This window comes from Heterodontus francisci, chromosome 2 (genome assembly GCF_036365525.1).
Source record: "Heterodontus francisci isolate sHetFra1 chromosome 2, sHetFra1.hap1, whole genome shotgun sequence".
In the NCBI taxonomy this organism is placed as follows: domain Eukaryota; kingdom Metazoa; phylum Chordata; class Chondrichthyes; order Heterodontiformes; family Heterodontidae; genus Heterodontus; species Heterodontus francisci.
The window spans coordinates 87016474-87039347 of NC_090372.1; the positions used below are offsets into that span (position 1 = coordinate 87016474).

The following is a 22874-nucleotide window of genomic DNA, read 5'->3' on the forward strand; positions in this document are numbered from 1 at the left end:
GTGAGCGTAGCTGGCAAGGCTAGCATTTGTTGCCGCTGCCTTCTTGAACTGCTGCAGTCCAGGTGGTGTAGGTACACCCACAGTGCTGTTAGGAAGGGAGTTCCAGGTTTTTGACACAGTGACAGTGAAGGAGTGATGATATAGTTCTAAGTTAGGATGATGTGTGACTTGGAGGGCAACTTGCAAGCAGTGGTGTTCCCATGCGTCTGCTGCCCTCATCCTTCTAGGTGGTGGAGCTTGCGGGTTTGGAAGGTGTTGTCGAAGGAGGCTTGGCGAGTTGCTGCACTGCATCTTGTAGTTGATGCACACTGCTGCCACTGTGCACTGGTGGTGGAATGAGTGAATATTTAAGGTGGTGGGTGGGGTGCCAATCAGGCGGGCTGCTTTGTCCTGGATGGTGCTGAGCTTCTTGAGTGTTGTTGGAGCTGCACCCATCCAGGCAAGTGGAGAGTATTCCATCACACTCCTAATTTGTGTCTTGTAGATGGTGGATAGACTTTGGGGAGTCAGGATGTGAGTTACACGCTGCGGAACTTTCAGTCTCTGACCTGCTCTTGTAACCACAGTATTTATATGACCGGTCCAGTTAAGTTTCTGATCAATGGCAATCCCCAGGATGTTGGTGGGGGATTCAGCGGTGGAAATGCTGTTGACAGTCAAGAGGAGATGGTTAGATTGTCTCTTGTTGGAGAAGGTCATTGCCTGGCACTTGTGTGGTGTGAATGTTATTTGCCACTGATCAGCCCAAGCCTGAATGTTGTCCAGGTCTTGCTGCATGTGGACATGGACTGGTTCAGTATCTGAGGAGTTGCAAATGGTACTGAATACTGTGCAATCATCAACGAACATTCACACTTCTGACCTTCTGATGGAGGGAAAGTTATTGATGAAGCAGTCAAAGATGATTGGCCCTAGGACACTGCCCTGAAGAACTCCTGCAGCAGTGTCCCTGGGCTGAGATGTTTGGCCTCCAATAACCACAACCATCTTCCTTTGTACTAGGTATTCCCATTGACTTCAACTGTGCTAGGGCTCCTTGATGCCACACTTGGTGAAATGCTGCCTTGATGTCAAGGGCAGTCACTCTCACCTCACCTGTTGAACTCAGGTCTTTTATCCATGTTTGGATCAAGGCTGTAATGAGGTCAGGAGCCAAGTCACCCTGGCGGAGCCCAAACTGAGCATCGGTGAGCATGTTATTGCTGTGTAATAGCTGCTTGATAGCCCTGTCAATGACATCTTTCATCAGTTAGCTGATCATCGAGAGCAGACTGATGAGTCGGTAATTGGCCGGATTGGATTTGTCCGGCTTTTTGTGTACAGAACTTACCTGGGCAATTTTCCACATTGTCGGGCAGATGCCAGTGTTGTAGCTGTACTTGAACAGCTTGGCTCGGGGCACGGCTCGTTCTGGAGCACAAGTCTTCAGTACTATTGCCGGAATGTTGTCAGGGCCCCTAGCCTTTGCAGCATCCAGTGCCTTCAGCTGTTTCTTCATATCACATGAAGTGAATTGAATTGGCTGAAGACTGGCATCTGTGATGCTGGGGACTTCACGGGGAGGCCTAGATGGATCATCCATTCGGCATTTCTGGCTGAAGATGGATGCAAAATGGGGTTAGGAGCCAATGTTGAGGACTACCAGGGCAACCCCCTCCCAACTGTACACCACTGTGCTGGCACTTCTGGTGGGTATGTCCTGCCAATGGGACAGGACATACCCAGGGATGGTGCTGGAGATGTGTGGGACATTGGCTGTAAGATATGATTTGGTGAGTATGACTATCAGCCTGTTACTTGACTAGTCTGTGGGATAGTTCTCCCAATTTTGGCACAAGACCCCAGATGTTAGTAAGGAGGACTTTGCAGGGTTGACAGAGCAGGGTGTGCCGTTGTCGTTCCTGGTGCTTGGGTCGAAGCCAGGTGGTCCATCCCTTTTTATTCTTCTTCAACTCTTTTGTAGCTGTTTGGTACAACTGAATGGCTTGCTAGGTCATTTCAGAGAGCAGTTAAGTGTCAACCACATTGCTGTGGGACTGGAGGCCAGACTTGGTAAGGACGGCAGACCTCCTTCCCTAAAGGACATTAGTGAACCAGACAGGTTTTTATGGCAATCCGCTAGTTTCATGGTCACCATTATTGAGACTGGCTTTTAATTCCAGATGGAGTAATTCATTGAATTTAAATTCCAACAGATGCCCTGATGGGATTTGAATTCCTTCCCCAGAGCATTAGTTGGTGCCTCTGAATTACTAGCCTAGTAACATTACCACTATGCTACCATTCCCCTAATGGGCCTCCAGGTAGCTGGGCAACCCTATTAAAGATATCAAAGAAATAAACAGTTTTTTTCTTATTATCACATCACAACAATATAAAGACAGCATTGTATTTGTTCTATGGATATTACATCAAATCAATACTTGAAGCTATCTCAATATAAAAAGTTATATTAAAAAAAATAATTGCACTTTTCAGTCTTCCTATTGCCCACATTTGATATTTGCATTCAAAACCGAACATGCAGAAATTAATTGGGCCTGAGATCATTGTTTATTCAATTCTTTGTTGAGAAATAATTCAAATAATAAGTATGTTAAATACTCTACCTATGACAGCTGCAAACAAGAAATTATTAAAGTGTTTAACAGCACCTGTCATGTATGATTCGTAGCTAAAGTACTGATAATGGGTACTTTGCAGTAAAATAATTTCTAGAAAGAGCAAAAAAAATTCAAGGATCATGGCTTTCACATCTTGTCTAGGTTCCCTAATAAGTATAAACCTTCTTAGACAAACTGATATTCTGTGCCTTAGAGGGTTATTTAGCTGTCACTCTCATCCTGGTTCTATGTTCTAATGAGGTTATTTGAAAATGAACCTGGCTATTAGACGAGTAACCAGATTGGAACTATTCTATTTATATTTCAGATGTCGGGCAAATTGAAATTCCAAATTAATGATCAATTAGTAGATTTTTATCTTTGTGCACAAGAAAAGCAAACCTAGCTAAATGTATATTGTTATAATCAAATACAGAATTAAATCTAAATTGCTTTCTTTGGATCAGGCACCTGAGCTACATAGAAAGGTTATAGAGACTGGGAATGTTTATACTGGAGAAAGAAAAGGCTTGGAGATCTTATTGAGCTATTCAAACTTCTAATGGGTATAGATAAATTGAACACTAATAATCTATTTGACATAATCATTCTGCCAATAAGGCAGGAACTCAAGCTTAGAAGAGGGAAGGTGAACAGTTTATACTTCTTTACACAGAGGATGGATATATGGACTTGTACAGGGAGGTAATGTTGAAGAACTCTGTGGACAAATTGAACAGGCAACTGAGTAGATATCTTGTAAAGAAAGTGACAGAATGCCACGAGAGAGTAGTAAATGCTTTTTTTTAACTTTTGAACCAGCCAGGTAGAATGCAAGGTCTCTCTTACTTCTGTACATTTCTATGTTGTTAACTCCATGCACTTAAAGTATCTGATAATTACTTGAGGACAGATATAAATGAAAAATGGAATTAGTTTACTGAGAAACTGGAAAATAACTGTGTAAATTAACCCGAAAGGGGCCGAAATTCGGCATAGAGCAGTGCCAAACAGCTTCCTCTTGTGCTCACATTTCAATGTTTCTGTTAACTTCAAGTCTTGGCTTTCAGGAGAAGGCAATGATTTTTTTTCACTCTTCATTTATAACTTCATTGTATGTCAAATGTTCCTAGATAATGGCAGTTTAGAATTTGATATTTAAGTGTTTTATATTTAGTACATTTATACTTTACAATGACTTTCTTTGTTTGCATACCTCTTGAAATACCATGACATAAATAAAAGATATGCATTTGACTTAGCTATCTATGTTGTCTCACAAAATAAGGTATTAATATAGCCTAAAACATAAATAAAGCTGCCTTTAACGGAGGCTGTTGAAACCTAATAAATTGCTAATAACAAAAACAGTGGTCATGAAAAGAGTTTTTAAAAAAAAGAGATTAATACTTTTGGTAGAGACTGCTTTGTATTTCTTTTATTTTTCTTTCATGTTTTCAGCATTTGTAGTTTTTTCTTCTCACCACAAAAAAAAAGTGAGGTGTAAAGAGATGCAGGACTGACACTCCTCTTACCTGGGTTGCAATCTGTAAGAAGAGAACAAATTGACAGAAGAACTTTAGAGATGGTCAATGCTGGGCTCCAGTTATCCTTCAGGATATCCAGACAGATCACGCCTTGACTGTTGATATTACAATGATAAATCCTTGTTCGGAAAGTTACCTGTCAAATTAACACAAAATCATATATTTCACAAAAATTGTGATCAACGTACCTCTTTTTGCACTTGCAAGAGTCTGGAAATGTACTTTTACTTTTACCGTGCTGCACCCAACTACAACCTGACTTCAGTGAATGAAGTAAATGAGATGGCACTGCTGCATCCAGATGATCCAAAGACCAATAACAGCTGGTTTGCAAGAGCAGCTCCAAAGGGGCAGTGCTGACTTTGTGAAAATATAAACTCAAAGGGTCTTGCATCAGAGGTGAAGGCAGCCATATGTTCTGTCTGCTGGCAAGCTGGATGGTTTGGCTTATCCATAGAGGCAGTTGCACTTCACTGTATACACACTCCCTAATTAATTGTTTTTCTGGCTATTGTGAAGTGTGTCCTGGTAAACTGGGTGGTTACCACTGTATCGCGACCCTGAGGCAGCATTACTGAATGACCTCGTGAAGTAGTTCCACAATACAAGACTATACTGACATACTTTTGGCACTATATGTTCCGTGAATACATTAAAAAAAAAAGCTTTTACCAAAGCTTTTAATTTTAGAAAATGCCACTTGAGAAATGTGTGGTTTTCCTGTTGGTACATGGTTCTGGTAAATATGGCATGACTTCTGGGGGATCGTAAACCCAAATTTTAGTGGGTCCACTGATCTCCTTGCAGATTAGGTACTTTGTTTTCTAGCCTGGTGCCATGTATCTGGTTGCTTAGTTATGCTGTGATACAACAATGATGCAAGCGTTTAAATTCACTGAACCAATTCTGCATCAATTCCCAGACATGACACTGCCCATTGCTATACATTTTAATGTGATTATAGAAGCAGAATGGCTTTGTGTCATTAAAAAAAATTTTTGGACACAAAATTCTGCGCAGTAGTTATTAAAGCTGAACGCCCTCTTGGCAACACAGGCTGTGTCACCAGCCACTTCTGGTGGGGCCCGCATGGTACACAGTGGCTGATGTGATGCCCATTTTCCAAATTTGGAACATGCATGTCTATTTAACAAATTTGCATATCATTCAACAAAGATCAGGTGTTCAGTTTGTCACAAAAGGTTTTATTTTTGTACTAAAATCTTGGACTTCTATGTGATTCAAAAAAAATGAAAGAAGGATTTTGCTCAGTGAAGGACACCTGAAAAATAATTGGAATTCCAGCATTGTTTTGAAAGGAAGTTCAGAACAAAGAGTTGAACTTTATGGGTGTTTTGAAAGGTAGTTAAACTTGTAAAAGTTCAGGAAAGTCAGCAGTTTCAAGGAAATCACAGGGGTTTGACCTTTCTTCAGAGCAGCTTGAGTGACAACGGGGAGACACTGGGTTGAAATTTACCAGTCCCTCGACATTGGATGACGTGGTGGTGGGGGCCTGTAAAATACTTGTGGGAGCATTGTGCCATGACCCCCTGACGCCGAGAAGGCCCCGCCGCATTTTAACGGCAGCGACGAAGCCTCGGTGCAACCCCCCCTTGCTGCTCAGCAGTGGGGCCTTCATTTAAATAGTAAAATCAATGCAAATTAATTTACATATACTTACCTTGTCCCAGTGCTCATCCCACGCCGATATTACGGCCGCTGGCCATGACGCGCACACCTTCGGAACTGCGTATGGAGTTCCGAGGCAAGACACTGGTGGGGAGGGGGGGGGAGGAGTGAAGTTATCGGTGTGGGTGGCGGGAGAGTGGGGAAAACCTTTTTCATTGGTTGTGGGGATGTTGGGAAGGGGTTGAGGGTCAAATGATCTGAAGGTGGGGAGTTAAAGTTTGTAATTTTACAAATTGTTTTTTCGGGGGAATGGGTTGTTTTATTAATAACTCAGAGGGAGGGTTGGAAAGGGGATTGAAAGTTACTGATTTTTTTTTTGGGTGCCGGCTCCTTTAAAAAATTTTATTGAACCTGAAGGGCTGGAAGCCCTTTAAAAATGGTTCCTGCGCGGTGGTGCCGGATGCCATTGCTGGGTTACAGAGTGGTTGCCCCCTCTCCGTCATCGGGAGCGGCTGCTCAGCCCCCTCCATTTAAATGAGTCCCTGAGCAAAGTATCACGTGTCTGAAGGACGCCGGGTTCAAAGCATGGCACACTAATAAAATTCAGCCCACTGTGTCTGGACATGCGACAATGTTCAGGAAAGTGCTTTTTTCACTTTGGACCCTTTAAAATCTTGTGAATTGGACAAAGAGCAGGCATTTGAAATTTTGCTTGGCCTGCCTGTAGCAAGAGAGAAAAAACCCAGAAGAGTGCTACCTCTTTCTCTGTAATGGAGACTCTCATCTCTTGAAAAGGAATTCTGCATGTGAAAGGTCGCAGATTGCTGTTGCCTCCAGTCTCTGAAGAATTACTGGACCCAGTGAGATTCCTGCTGCCTCCTGTGTTCCAAGAAAATTCTGAAATCTGAAGAATTCTTCTTCTGCTAGACTGCTGCTTCAAAACCCAAGCAGACCTGTTGCTATAGCGCTGATGGAAGACCTATGTGATGCCTGCTGCAGTTCAATTGCCGTGAACACCTACCCATCACAGACTGTTCATCAACCTTGCTTGGAGAGACTTAGAGTGGCATCTGACTATTCGACTCTGCGACACCTTACCATACAGAAAACATCCTACCAGAACGTGAACCTACATTATTTTTATTATTCCTTCTATTCCTGAGAAACAGTTGTAATGTAAAACACCCTTTGGGAAATTTTATTTGATATGCCATGACCTGTGGATTAGTGCGACTGAATTAACAGTGATTTACTCCCGCCTTGGTTGTAACAAGTTGCAACAGGGGCTCAGCATTAGCGTTATTAAGAACAGGAGTAGGCTATTTAACCCCTCACGCTTGTTCCATGATTCAATGAGATCATGGCTGATCTGTGATCTAACTCCATATACCCACCTTTGCCCCATATCTCTTAATACCTTTGGTTAACAACTAAAACTATCAATCTCCGATTTAAAATTAACACTCGATCTAACATTGATTGTTGATTATGGAAGAGTTCTAAATTTCTACCCGTATGAAGAAGTGTTTCCTAATTTCACTCCTGAAAGGCCTGGCTCTAGTTTTTTAGACACTGCCGCCAGTAAACCTGCGGAACAAGTTTCTCTCTATCTACCCTGTTTCACTTAATATCTTGAAAACTTGAATCAAATCACCCCTTACCCGTCTAAATTCCAGGAAATACAACCCCAGTTTGTGTAATCTTTCCTCGTAATTTAACCCTTGGAGTTCCAGCATCGTTCTGGAAAATCTAAGTTGCACTCCATCCAAGGCCACGTATCCTTTATAAGAATGGTCTCCAGAACTGTTCACAGTATTCCAGGTGTGGTCTAACCAGGGCTTTGTATAGCTGAAACATGACTTCTACCCCTTTATATTATAGTCCTCTAGGTATAAAGGCCAGCAATCTATTAGCCTTTTAAATTATTTTCTGTACTTGCTCATGACATTTTAATCTATGCACCTGGACCTCCAAGTATCTTTGGACCTCCACTCTTTTTGTAGCTTTTCACCATTAAGAAAGTACCATATTCTATCCTTTTTAGGTCCACAGTGGATGACTGCACCTTTGCCGCCATTAAAATCTGTTTGCCACGGTTTTGCCTATTCACTTAATCTATCAATCTTCTTCTTCTTTGGCCTCCTTGTCTTGAGAAACAATGTGTAAGCGCCTCGAGGTGGTCAGTGGTTTGTGGAGCAGCGCCTGGAGTGGCTATAAAGGCCAATTCTAGAATGACAGACTCTTCCACAGGCACTGCAGATAAAATTAGTTGTCGGGGCTGTTACACAGTTGGTTCTCTCCTTGCACTTCTGTCTTTTTTGCTGCCAACAGCTAAGTCTCTTCCACTCGCCACTCTTTAGCCCCGCCTTTATGGCTGTCCGCCAGCTCTGGCAATCACTGGCAACTGACTCCCACAACTTGTGATCAATGTCACAGGACTTCATGTCACGTTTGCAGATGTCTTTAAAGTGGAGACATGGACGGCCGGTGGGTCTGATGCCAGTGACAAGCTCGCTGTACAATGCGTCCTTGGGGATCCTGCCATCTTCCATGCGGCTCACATGGCCAAGACATTTCAAGTGCCGCTGGCTCAGTAGGGTGTATATGCTGGGGATGTTGGCCGCCTCGAGGACTTCTGCGTTGGAGATACGGTCCTGCCACCTGATGCCAAGGATTCTCCGCAGGCAGTGAAGATGGAATGAGTTGAGATGTCGCTCTTGGCTGACATACATTGTCCAGGCCTCGCTGCCGTAGAGCAAGGTACACTGGCTTCAAACACTCAGGCTTTTGTGTTCCGTGTCAGTGCGCCATTTTCCCACACCCTCTTGGCCAGTCTGGACATAGCAGTGGACGCCTTTCCCATGCACTTGTTATCTCTTATCTCTTTATAATTTTATGCTTCCATCTACGCTGCTTACAATGCCACCTATCTTTGTGTCATCAGCAAATTTGGATGTGTGGCTTTCTATTCCATTATCTAAGTTGTTAATGAGTACAAGTACAGTGAATAGTTGAAGCCCCAACATAGATCCTATCAGGAAATCACTAGTCACATCCTGCCAATTAGAGTATCAACATTATTCCTACTCTCTGTCTCCTGCCATTTAGCCAATTTCCTAACGAGGTCAATAAGTTGCCTTCAATTCTTTCAGCTTTAGCTAACAGTCTCTTATCAGCGAGTTTATCAAATGCCTCTGAAAGTCCATATAAGTGACATTCCCCTATCCACTACTTTAGTCACCTCTTCAAAAAATTCAGTCAGGTTCATGAAGTTATGTCCTACCCTTTACAAATCCATAGAGGTTCTCTCTGATCAGCTGAAAATGTTCAAGGTGTTCAGTCACCCTATCTTTAATTCTAGACTCTAGCAAATTCATAAAACAGACATTAGGCTAACTGGTCTATACTTCCCTGGTTCCCCTCTGTCACCTTTCTTTAAATAGCGGAGTGACATATGTAATTTTGCAATCTAAAGAACGGTTGCTAAATCAAGATTGGAAGATTATAGTTTAGGCATCTGCAATGTTCTCACCTGGGATGGACACTATCTGGTCCTGGGATTTGTCAGTCTTTAGTGCCATTATTTTCTTCATTACAGTTATTTACTTAAGTTAATTTTGGTGAGTCCCTGTCCCTGATTTCATATTAGATTCTTTGGGATCTCTGGCATGTCAGCCTCTTCCTCTCGTGTAAGTACTGATGCAATGTAATTATTCAGCATGTCCGGAATTTCCTTATTCTCAGTGACAATATCAGTGTTAATCAGTTTTCGGGGGCCCACATTGCTCCTGACCACCCACTTTTTCCTAATATAACTGTAAAAACTTTCTTGTTGATTTTTGATATCCCTTAGTGTGGTGGAAGCAGGTTCAATCGAGGCTTTCAAAAGGGAATTATCTGAAGAGGAAGAATGTGCAGGGTTATGAGGAGAAGGTGGAGAAATGGCTTTCGGTGAATTGCTCATTCAGACAGCCGGTGTGGACATGATGGGTCAAATGGCCTCCTGCACTGTAACAATTCTGTCAAGCAGCATCTGTGTAGAGAAACAAAGTTAACGCTTCAGGTCAATGACCTTTCATCAGCACTGTTCTGCGATATGGGGCAGGATTTTCCCCTCTGGCTTCAGAACTCTGCTGCCAGGCTCAAAAGGGAGTCAGAAGCCTTCACTGTGTAGGGAACAGTTACTCAGCTGAATTTTCCCTGAATTGGCCAATTAGTGGCCAGCGGATGGGCTTGCTGCTCAATTAAGGAAGAGCAGAAGCTGACCCTTCAAGTTTAGTGAGAGAGAGAGGGTGACCCTAGATAGAATCGTCTCTCTCCAACTTGTTTAAATTTAAAATAAAAAAGATAGACTGAGCAGCCCTCCAGAATTTTTAGGTCCCGATGGCAGCTGGAGCCAGGCAGGCAGGGAGGGCCTCTAAGCCTTCCTGGAGGGCTGGCGCCCCAGTCTGTTTCTATGAGGCTGCCTCCAGGCAACTGGTCTGTTGCCCGACACCTCCAGAGACCTGGAGACCAACTGGAAAATTCCAGTCGGCCTCTGATAATTGGCCTTAATAGGTCCTTTACAAGGTGAATTGGCTACTGACCCTCCCGCCCTCAGCAGCCTCCCCACCCTCCAATTCCACCTCTGGGAAAATGACCAGTGGCGGGATGGTCCTGGAACTGGCATGAGGAATGTTGCACCACTGGCCAGCGACTGCCTGGCTCTGTGCCAGCTGCCATCGGGATCTAAAAATTCTGCTTGTTGACTTTCTCTCTCAACTGATACTGCTTGACCTGCTCAGCATTTACATAATTTACTACTCTTTCTGCCAGCTTCTTTCACTGTTCATTACAGCATCAGCTACAGGAGTAACAATGCCCTGTAGCCTACTTGGAATCAAACATATGTGCCATGTGTCAAATCTATTACATGACAGATACAAATCTCATTCTAATTCTGATCCTAATGTAACCTGTTTTATATTATTTCAATATTGCACCAGTGGACAGGATGGTTGGGGTGAATTTTAACCTGAAGGAATGCATGGGTTTAGGTGCATGTGGGCGTTCAAAGCCGGCAAAAATGTGAGTATGTTGGGAAGTGGGCTCCAACCTGCCGACTTCTGCGTTTAACTTGGGTGAACCCTCTCAGCAGAGGTAGGTCCCCAGTTAACATATGCTAATCGCTCACTTGGAGCAATTATATAAATTTAACAGCACATTCTCAGGCTTCCTGAAACTCGCTGGTGAAAGCAAGGCAAAAACACAACAGCAACTGAGGGGATGATTAAAACTCATGGAAATACTCCAATAAATATTCAGTACTCACAGCTGCTTTCTTACCTACTAGTGGGACAGAGTTTGTTCACAGTACTTCTTATCTTCCTTTTCTTCTTTGGAGGTTTACTGACATGAAGATAGGTGTCTCCTTGGCTGCCTTAGATGGGACCTCAGGGGAGGAGAAATATGACCAGCAGCAGCAACTTGCTATTAGAGATCTTCAGCTGAAAAGCAGAGAGGGGTGCAGCTTGTAGGAGGCACTACCTGCGATACAGGTTGTACAAGCAGAGGCTGAGTTTCCTTGACATGGCAGAACAACAGGAGGGTCAGGTTGTAGCATCAGGTGGTTGCGGACATCTGCAGTCTCCTAGAAGACTTGCTCCCTGCTACTGACCTTGTGTTGTTCGTGCCTGTCAAAGTGACCACTGCCTTCAACGTTTATGTCTCCGAATCCTTCCAGAGCTCTGCCAGAGACATATCCAGGGTCCCCCAGTCGGAAGCTGACAAATGTATAAGGCAGGTGACTAACGGGCTCTTTTCCAGAGGCAGTAATTCTGTGAACTTCGCCTGTGAAGATGCCAGTCAGAATGAGCAGGCGCTCAAGGTTTATATCCCTGGCTGGTTTCCTACAGGTGCAGAGCATCATTGGCTTCACATATTTGGCAATCATGGGCAACCCCAGATCAAGAAGGAATATTTGTGAACCAAAAGGCTTCTTCTCCATTGATGTGCAGCCACAACAAGATATTTGTGCAGGTGTGCACCAGATTCCCAGGGAGCTGCGTGTTGCTTTCAATTTGGCAGTCCACGCTCTCCAACCTTTTTGGACTTGCAAGCACACTTAAGGCATGGCTGTTCAGAAGCAAAGGATACCCATTTCAAATTTGGCTGATGATATCCGTCATAAACCTGAGCAATGAAGCCCAACATCACTACAATGAATGATTACCAGATGTGCAATTGAACAAGCCATCGGTGTGCTGAAGGTGCGCTTTAGGTGCCTAGACCAATCTGGAGGCACCCTACAGTATTCACCAGTTAGGATTTCCAGATTGGTCGTGGTTTGCTTTGTTCTGCATAACATTGCTCACCAGCAAAGCTTGGACCTGCAGTAGGAACAAGACACAGTGTGCAGAATGTCTGTGGATAATTCGAAGAACAGAAAGAGAAAATGACAGCAGTGCACCACCAGCTGCTCACATTGCTGCCAGGGATGTCCTTTTGAATGCAAAGTTCACTTGGGTAACACCAGTGGACCGATTGTCAGAACCACAATGGCTACTCTTTGTAATTTCCCCCCCCCACCCCCTCCCAATCTGCAGCCCCCTAATGCCACTGACACAAAGCAGTCCTGCAAATAGCCAACCAACCATTACACATTTTCCTCATTGGACCCTGTAAATTTACGTCTTCCTATACATCAAGCAAGTTAAAAGGCAAGTTGCCACCCAGCAACCAAAAATGGGTAAGATGGGAAAGTGTTGCAAAGTAATACATTTTATGTGATTCTACTAAAGAATGTAAACTTCACAACATAACATTTTCTCATCCACTATGTGTATACCTTAGTGAAAGTACAAAGCTTTACTACAAAAGCAAAACAATGCAGGTGCTGGAAATCTAAAATAAAAACAGAAAATGCTGAAAATACTCAGATCAGGCAGCATCCATGAAGAAAGAAACAGAATTAATGTTTCGGGTCACTGACCTTTCATCAGAACTCAAAAGTTAGATGTAATGTTTTCAGCAAGCACAGAGGCAGAGAAAGGGGGAGGGGAGGAAAGAGCAAAAGATAGGATGGAAGCCAGGAGAGATTAAATGACAAAAGGGATAATGGTACAAGGCAAAAGGAGAAAGAAGTAGAACAAGTAAAGAAACAAACAATGGGCCTAGAGGCGTAGAGTAAATGGCAATAGCAGAATCATCACCAACAGCTGTTGTCCAAACAAATGGGAACAATGGTTATGACCTGAAATTATTGAACTTGATGTGACATCCGGAAGCCTGTAGAGTGTCTAATTGAAAGGTGAGGTGCTGTTCCTCGAGCTTCTGTTGATTTTCATTAGAACAGTGCAGGATCTCGAGGTCAGAAAGATCAGAGTGGGGGTGCAGCATTAAATTGATAATCGACCAGAAGCTGAGGGGCATGCTTGTGGACTGAAAGGTGTTCCGCAAAGTGACCACCAATCTGCATTTGGTCTCCCAGTGTAGTGGGGACCTGCATTGTGAGCACAGAATACAGTACACTGAATTGAAAGAAGTACAAGTAAATCACTGATTCACCTGGAAGGAGTGTTTGAGGCACTGGGCAGTGGAAAGGGAAGAGGTAAAAGGGCAGATGTTGCATAGGAAGGTGCTGTGGAAGGGGAGGGGTTGTTGGGAGTAATTGAAGAGTGGACCAGAGTGTTGCAGAGGGAACGATCGCTTTGGAATGCTGAATGTGGAATGGAGAAGATGTGTTTGCTAGGGACATCATGCTGGTGTTGGTGGAAATGCTGCAGGGTGATCTGTTGAATGTGGAAGCTAATGGAATGGAAGGTGAAGACGAGGAGAACCCTGTTGTGGTTCTGAGAGGCTGCAGAAGGGGTGAGAGCAGAAGTGCATTAAATGGGACATACATGGTTAAGGGCTTGTCAGTCATGGTGGAGGGGAATCCTTGGTTGAGGAAAAAAGGAAGACATGTTGGAAACACTGGTATGGAAGGGGACAGCTTCAGAACAGATGCAACAGAGACACAGAAACTTGGAGAATGGAGTAGAGTCCTTACAGGATGTGGGGTGGTAGGAAGTGTAATCAAGGTAGCTTTGGGAGTCAGTGGGCTTGTAGTATATACTGGGATTCTTATGGACAGGTGGTAAGTGGTATGGGCAGCTTCCACTTTTCACTTCCCAACTGACCACAGATAGTGTTTTGTTAAAAATGGTATGCTAGTTCCTGAGTGTTTTTAGGGTCAAGTGAACAGACAAATGACAGGTTTTCTCATAGGTTTTAAAAAAGAATTATTTTAAAACAATTCCTGAAATGGTTGCAACCTTACCCACACATGCATTCACACACACATGCATATACAAGAATAGATAGAGAGAAAAGGGTAGGATGCCATTTAAGTCCAAATTAGAGCACGAGTCCATTGCTTAAAAAACCTCCAGAGTTTCTTTGAAGAGGAAATTTTGTAACTGTGTTGCAAACCTGAATGTTCCTTGTCTTGGAGTTACTGAAGTGTTGTAGTCTTTTGTGGTTGAAACTTAGCCCAATGTTGGTCGTGTCTTCTTCTTCTTCTTTGGCCTCCTTATCTCGAGAGACAATGGGTAAGCGCCTGGAGGTGGTCAGTGGTGTGTGGAGCAGCGCCTGGAGTGGCTAGAAAGGCCAATTCTAGAGTGACAGGCTCTTCCACAGGTGCTGCAGATAAAATTTGTTTGTCGGGGCTGTTACACAGTTGACTCTCCCCTTGTGCTTCTGTCTTTTTTCCTGCCAACTGCTAAGACTTTTTGACTCGCCACACTTTAGCCCCGCCTTTATGGCTGCCCGCCAGCTCTGGCGAACGCTGGCAACTGACTTCCACGACTTGTGATCAATGTCACAGGACTTCATGTCGCGTCTGCAGACGTCTTTAAAGCGGAGACATGGACGGCCGGTGGGTCTGATACCAGTGGCGAGCTCGCTGTACAATGTGGCTTTGGGGATCCTGCCATCTTCCATGCGGCTCACATGGCCAAGCCATCTCAAGCGCCGCTGACTCAGTAGTGTGTATAAGCTGGGGATGTTGGCCGTCTCGAGGACTTCTGTGTTGGAGATACGGTCCTGCCACCTGATGCCAAGTATTCTCTGGAGGCAGAGAAGATGGAATGAATTGAGACGTCGCTCTTGGCTGACATACGTTGTCCAGGCCTCGCTGCCATAGAGCAAGGTACTGAGGACACAGGCTTGATACACTCGGACTTTTGTGTTCCGTGTCAGTGCGCCATTTTCCCGCTCTCTTGGCCAGTCTGGACATAGCAGTGGAAGCCTTTCCCATGCGCTTGTTGATTTCTGCATCTAGGGACAGGTTACTGGCGATAGTTGAGACTAGGTAGGTGAACTCTTGAACCACTTCCGGAGCGTGGTCGCCAATATTGATGGATGGAGCATTTCTGACGTCCTGTCCCATGATGATCGTTTTCTTGAGGCTGATGGTTAGGCCAAATTCGTTGCAGGCAGCCGCAAACCTGTCCATGAGACTCTGCAGACACTCTTCAGTGTGAGATGTTAAAGCAGCATCGTCAGCAAAGAGGAGTTCCCTGATGAGGACTTTCCGTACTTTGGACTTCACTCTTAGACGGGCAAGGTTGAACAACCTGCCCCCTGATCTTGTGTGGAGGAAGATTCCTTCTTATGAAGAGTTGAACGCATGTGAGAGCAGCAGGGAGAAAAAATCCCAAAACGTGTGGGTGCAAGAACACAGCCCTGTTTCACGCCACTCAGGATAGGAAAGGGGTCTGATGAGGTGCCGCTATGTTGAATTGTGCCTTTCATATTGTCATGGAATGAGGTGATGATACTTAGTAGCTTTGGTGGACATCCGATCTTTTCTAGTAGTCTGAAGAGACCATGTCTGCTGACGAGGTCAAAGGCTTTGGTGAGATCAATGAAAGCAATGTAGAAATGCATCTGTTGTTCGCGGCATTTCTCCTGTATCTGACGAAGGGAGAACAGCATGTCAATGGTCGATCTCTGCTCGAAAGCCACACTGTGCCTCAGGGTAGACACGCTCGGCCAGCTTCTGGAGCCTGTTTAAAGCGACTCGAGCAAAGACTTTCCTTACTATGCTGAGCAGGGAGATTCCACGGTAGTTGTTGCAGTCACCGCGGTCACCTTTGTTTTTATAGACGGTGACGATATTGGCATCGCGCATGTCCTGAGGTACTGCTCCCTCGTCCCAGCACAGGCAAAGCCGTTCATGTAGTGCTGAGAGTATAGCAGGCTTGGCACTCTTGATTATTTCAGGGGTAATGCTGTCCTTCCCAGGGGCTTTTCCGCTGGCTGGAGAATCAATGGCATCACTGAGTTCCAATTTTGTTGGCTGTACATCCAGCTCATCCATGACTGGTAGAGGCTGGGCTGCATTGAGGGCAGTCTCAGTGACAACATTCTCCCTGGAGTACAGTTCTAGGTAGTGCTTAACCCAGCGGTCCATTTACTAGCGTTGGTCAGTGATTATGTCCCCTGATTTAGATTTGAGGGGGGCGATCTTCTTGATGGTTGGCCCAAAAGCTCTCTTAATGCCATCATACATTCCTCTGATGCTTCCGATGTCTGAAGCCAGTTGAATATGACTGCATAGGTGTTGCTAGTAGTCATTTGCGCAGCACCTGGCTGTTCTTTGTGCAGTGCTTCTGGCTGCTTTAAGTGCTACGGATGTTAACTCGCTGGGGGCTTTCTTGTAGTTCAACAGTGCAATGCGCTTAGCGGCTATGACAGGTTCCAGCTCTTTAGTATGAGATTGAAACCAGTCTGCATTCCTCTTGGCACGTTTGCCGTAGGTGGTCAAAGCTGACTCATAGATGGCGTCTCTGATGTGGGCCCACTTGGTCTCATCATCCCCTGTGGGAGTGTTCTGAAGGGCTGTTACAAGTGAGTTTAGAAAATTTTGTAACAGCTGTGGATGAGAAATTCTGCTCGTGTTGATGCGCGGGTGGCCCTTCTGCTTGGAATGATGCAACTTCTTTGGTCTGAGTCCGACCAGGGAGTGGTCGGTGTCGCAGTCCGCGCTGTTTACTCTCTCAGCCTTGGTCTCTCCCAAGACGCCCACAAGGCAGTGGGGTTGTTCGGGCCCCTACACAAGTGTAGGAGGATGCCGGTTGGAGGAGGGGGTGCGAGGGGGAGCTGGTAAGGGGACTGTAAGGGGGGGGGGGGTGGTGCAGGGGGAAGATGGTGCGAGGAGGGGCTGGGAAGGGGTTGAGTGTATATGTGTGTATTTGGAGACATCAATTGAAATTGAAAACAAATCAAATAAGAGATATAATAGTTCGTAAATCGCGTTTATAAATTTAAGCTTGTTTAGATCAAGACTTGGTATTAATAATTGAAAAGCATATTAAATAACAGGGATGATAAACCCTGGCAAACCATCACTTTCCCACTCCTTTGATATGACATTTGATGGGTTGCAGCTGGGCAGGACCGGGACCAATTTCCTCGGTGGGGGGGAGGGGATGTTTGCTAGTGCTGTCGGGGAGGGTTTAAACTAGAATGGCAGGGGGATGGGAATCTGAGTCGGGAGTCAGAGGAGAAGGAAACGAGGATAGAAATGAAAGACAGAAAGTTAAGAAGCAAAAGTGGAATGCAGAGAAAACAAGGGCAAGAAACAAATGGGGCCGTAGTGCATAATCAAGCTAAGATGACTAACAATGTTAAAAAGACAAGTCTGAAGGCATTGTTTCTTAATGTGCGGAGCATTCGCAATAAGGTAGATGAATTAACAGTGCAAATAGATATAAATGGTTATAGTAGCGATTGCGGAGACATGGCTTCAAGGTGACCAAGGATGGGAACTGAACATCCAGGGGTATTCAGTATTTAGGAAGGACAGGCAAAAAGGGAAAGGAGGAGGGGTAGTGCTGTTAATAAAGGAGGAAATCAATGCAATAGTGAGGAAGGATATTGGCTCAGAAAATCATGATGTGGAATCTGTATGGGTGGAGCTAAGAAACACCAAGGGTCGAAAACGTTGGTGGGGGTTGTTTATAGGCCCCCAAAAAGTAGTGGAGATGTAAGGGATGGCATTGTACAGGAAATTAGAGATTCATGCAATAAGGGTACAACTGTAATCATGGGGGGGCTTTAATCTACATATCGATTGGTCAAACTAAATTAGCAATAATAATGTGGAGGAGGATTTCCTGGAGTGTGTACGTGACGGTTTTTAGACCAATACGTTGAGGAACCAACTAGAGAGCAGGCTATCCTAGACTGGGGTATTGTGCAATGAGAAAGGATTAATTAACAATCTTGTTGTGCGGGGTCACTTAGGGAGGAGCAACCATAACATGATAGAATCCTTCATTAAGATGGAGAGTGAAGTAGTTGAATCTGAAACTTGGGTCCTGAATCTAAATAAAGGAAACTACGAAGGTATGAGGCGTGAGTTGGCCATGGTAGATTGGGGAACTTTACTAAAAGGGTTGACAGTGGATAGGCAATGGATAATATTTACAGAATGTGTGCATGAATTACAACAATTATTCATTCCTATAATAAAAGCAAAATACTGCATATGCTGGAAATCTGAAATAAAAACAAAGTGCTGGATAAACTCAGCAGGTCTGACAGGTCTGTGGAGAGAGAAGCAGAGTTAAGGTTTCAGGTCAGTGACCCTTCTTCAGAACTGGCAACCAGGAAAATAGAGTATGAGAGTAAACTCGAGGGGAACATAAAAATTGACTGTAAAAGCTTCTATAAATATGTGAAGAGAAAAAGGTTAGTGAAGACAAATGTCTTACAGTCCCTTACAGTCACAAATGGGGGTAATTATAATGGGGAACAAAGAAATGGCAGAACAATTAAATACATACTTTGGTTCACAAAGGAGGACACAGATTACCTCCCAGGAATATTAGAGAACCAAGGGTTTAATGAGAGGGAGGGACTGAAGAAAATCTGTATTAGTAAAAAAAAAAAATAGTACTCGGGAAATTAATGGAGTTAAAGGTTGACAGATTCCCAGGGCCTGATAATCTACATCCCAGAGCACTAAAGGAAATGGCCCTGGAAATAGTGGATGCATTGGTGGTCATCTTCCAAAATTCTATAGACTCTGGAGCAGTTCCGACTGATTGGAGGGTGGCAAATGTAACCCCACTATTTAAAAAAGGAGAGAGAGAGAAAAAACAGGGAACTACAGACCAGTTAGCCTTACATCAGTAGTAGGGAAAATGCTACAGTCTATTATAAAGGATGTGATAGCAGAATACCTGGAAAGCATAATTTGGATTGGGCAAAATCAGCATGGGTTTACGAAAGGGAAATCATGCTTAACAAATATACTGCAGTTTTTCTGAGGCTCTAACTAGTAGAATAGATAAGGGAGAACCAGTGGATGTGGTGTATTTGGATTTTCAGAAGGCTTTTGATAAGGTCCCACATATGAGGTTAGTGTGCAAAACTAAAGCACATGGGATTGGGGGTAATATACTGGCATGGATTGAGAATTGGTTGACAGACAAGAAACAGAGAGTAGGAATAAATGGGTCTTTTTACGGGTGGCAGGCAGTGACTAGTGGGGTACCGCAGGGATCAGTACTTGGGCCCTAGCTATTCACTAAATATATTAATGACTTGGGTGAGGGAACTAAATGTAACATTTCCAAGTTTGCAGATGACACAAAGCTGGGGGGAATGTGAGCTGTGAGGAGGATGCCAAGAGACTCCAATATGATTTGGACAAGTTGTGTGAGTGGGCAAATGCATAGCAGATGCAGTATATGTGAGGTTATCCACTTTGGTTGTGAAAACAGAAAGGCATATTATTATCTGAATGGTGATAGATTGGAAAAGGGGGAGGTGCAACAAGACCTGGGTGTCCTTGTACACCAGTTGCTGAAAGCAAGCATTCAGGTGCAGCAAGCAATTAGGAAGGTGAATGGTATGTTGGCCTTCACTGCAGGAGGATTTGAGTACAGGAGCAAGGATGTCTTACTGCAGTTATACAGGGCCTTGGTGAGACTACATCTGGAGTATTGTGAGCAATTTTGTTCTCCTTATCTGAGGATGTTCTTACCATGGAGGGAGTGCAAAGAAGATTTACTAGGCTGTCTCCTGGGATGGCAGGATTGACGTATGAGGAGAGATTGGGTCGACCATGTCTACATTCACTAGAGTTTAGCGGAATGAGAGGGGATCTCATAGAAACCTATAAAATTCCAACAGGGCAAGACAGGCTAGATGCAGGGAGGATGTTTCCAATGGCTCGGGAGTCCAGAACCGGGGGTCACAGTCTCAGGATATGGGGTATGCCATTTAGAACCGAGATGAGGAGAAATTTCTTCACTCAGGGTGGGGAACCTGTGGAATTCTCTACCGCAGAAGGCAGTGGAGGCCAAGTCATTAAATATATTCAAGAAGGAGATAGATATATTAATACCAATGAGATCAAGGAATATGGGAGAAAAAGTGGGAACAGGGTACTGAATTAGACGATCAGCCATGATCTTTCTTTGAATGGCGGAGCAGGGCCGAATGGCCTACTCCTCCTATTTTATATGTTTCAACAGCACTGAAAACTTGATTTTTAACATGATACATATAAAATCAATAAATAGTAGTTAAACATTACCTTCCCCATTAATTATGACCAATTAAGCATTTTCTCTCAGTTTTTGATGAGCTTGAATTTTAATGATAAATCATGATATTCGAGTTGATTTTTCAGAACTGATCATGATGTAAGATCTTGATAGCTCATGATTAAACCATTATTTAGATTTGGTACTAAGACTTGAATTTGACTTTTGCTTCTCATTCTAACACTTCAGTGAATTTCATCTGTAGGGGTGAGGTATTACTACAGCTGTTATCTATCTCAGTTACAGATTCAATCTTTTTGGATCCAGGATCATGGCATTATCACTCATTTTTGCCACAGCATAACTCCGTTTCCCCCGACAGCATGCAACACAATAACATGCCATTATTTACTAGATCTGTGACCTATCTTAATCCAAGTCAACCCATGACCAGCAACCCACCCAATGGGCTGGATTGTACCAGCCCCTCAACATCGTTGATCATGGCGGGGAGGCCCCTAAAATGCTTGCGGGAGCAGCCCGCCACGACACCGAGAAGGCCCCGCCGCATATTACCGGCGGCAGTGAGGCCTTGGTGCGGCACCCCCGTTACCAAGTGGCAGGGCCATCATTTAAATATTGAAATTAAGTAAAATGAATGCAAATTGCCTCACCTGCTCCCGGCGGCCGCCCCATGCCGATTTTATGGCTGCCGGCCACAACTCGAGCCTTCGGAACTCCATACAGAGTTCTGAGGCGAACCACTGGTGGGGAGGGGGGAGGAATGAAATTATCGGGGGAGGGGAGCAGGAAAAACCATAATCATTGGCCATGGGGATGGTGGGAAGGGGTTGAAGGGCAATTGTGGTGAGGTTGGGGGTGGGGGGGAAAGTCGTGCTGGAACTAAAATACATTTCAATCACATCAGACAATAAAAACACCATTGTGGGGGCTGGGAAAGGGCCTCTATCTTTTAATCTTTTATTTGAATGAAAAGAGTTGTGACAGCGCTTTAAACATTTTAAATTTACCTTTAAAAATGGCGCCGGTGCCTACGCGATGGCGTTGGATACCGTTGCCGGGGACACGGCAGCCGCCCCCTCTATGTCAGCAGGGGCAGCTGCTCTGCCCACTCTATTTAAATGAGCCCCCGCAGAGCGCGGCACGCTGATAAAATTCAGCCCAACATAGAGTCATAGAGAGATACAGCACCAAAACAGGCTCTTCGGTCCACCAAGTCTGTGCCGACCATCAACCACCCATTTATACTAATCCTACATTAATCCCATTTTCCCTCTCACATCCCCACCTTCCCTCAAGTCTCCTACCACCTACCTACACTAGGGGCAATTTTACAATGGCCAACACGTGAGATGGAGATCACGTACCCTGTAGCCTCTGTGCTGTGATCTCTCAGGAATGGAGTGCCTGCTTGGACTGCATGAGTAACGTTGATTGGGACTCAAGTTACCTCTAAATTTCTTTTATGCAGATTTTTTTTTTCTTTTAATGGTACTGTACGATAATGATCCATAGTAAACTTGTTATATATTACGTATAATATATTACAGTCACATATGAAGGGCCATCTAATTTCAATTTTAAATTTCAAAATTTACAACTATCCTGTATGCCACTTTAAAAAATAACTTACTATATTGCTTCAATTTAACAATAAACTCGGTTCGTGCTGAGGGCATTTTTCATTCTTTACTGGGATGTGAACATTGCTGACAAGGCCAGCATTTATTGCCTATCCCTAATTGCCCTTGAGAAGATCGTGCTGAGCCCCCTTCTTGAACCGCTGCAGTCCATGTGATATTGGTATGCCCATAGTGCTGTTAGGGAGGAAATTCCAGGATTTTGACCCAGTGACAGCAAAGGTCAACAATATCGTTCCAAGTCAGGATCGTGCATGACTTGGAGGGGAACTGGCTGGTGGTGTTCCCATGCATCTGCTACCCTTATTCTTCTAGGTGGTAGAGGTCGTGGATTTGGAAGGTGCTGTTGAAGGAGCCTTGGTGAGTTGCTGCAGTGGATCTTGTAGATGGTACACACTGTCGCTGCTGATGGTGGAGGAAATGAACGTTTAAGGTGGTGGATGGGGTGTCAATCATGCGGGCTGCTTTGTCCCGGATGGTGTCAAGCTTTTTGAGTGTTATTGGAGCTTCACTCATGCAAGTGCACAGTATTCCATCACACTTCTGAATTGTGCTTTGTAGATTGTAGACCGGCTTTGAAGAGTCAGGAAGTAAGTTACTTGCCACAGAAATCCCAGTCTCTAACCTACTCGTTGTTCAACAACAATTTGTATTTACATAGCACCTTTAATGTCATAAAACATCCCAGGGCACTTCACAGGAGTGTAATAAAGCAAAATCGTGACACTGAACCAGTTAAGGAGATATTAGGGCAGATGACCAAAAGCTTGGTCAAAGAGAGAGATTTTAAGGAGCATCTTAAAGGAGGAAAAAGAGGTGGAGAGGTCGAGGGAGAGAATTCCAAGCTTGGGGCTTTGGCAGCTGAAGGCACGACCACCAATCGTGGAGCAATTAAAATCATGGATGCTCAAG

At 44.3% G+C, this 22874-nt stretch overlaps 1 protein-coding gene across 2 annotated transcripts in view; it reads right to left on the reverse strand.

Moving 5' to 3' along the window:
* The window catches only part of LOC137385171 (ubiquitin-conjugating enzyme E2 E2), a 401363-nt gene that overhangs the window by 25898 nt on the left and 352591 nt on the right, over positions 1-22874 (reverse strand). For both annotated transcript variants that reach the window (XM_068060156.1, XM_068060146.1), the window contains one exon: positions 4139-4286. In XM_068060156.1, coding sequence (XP_067916257.1) covers positions 4139-4286 — 148 coding nt within the window. The remainder of the gene's footprint in view (positions 1-4138; positions 4287-22874) is intronic.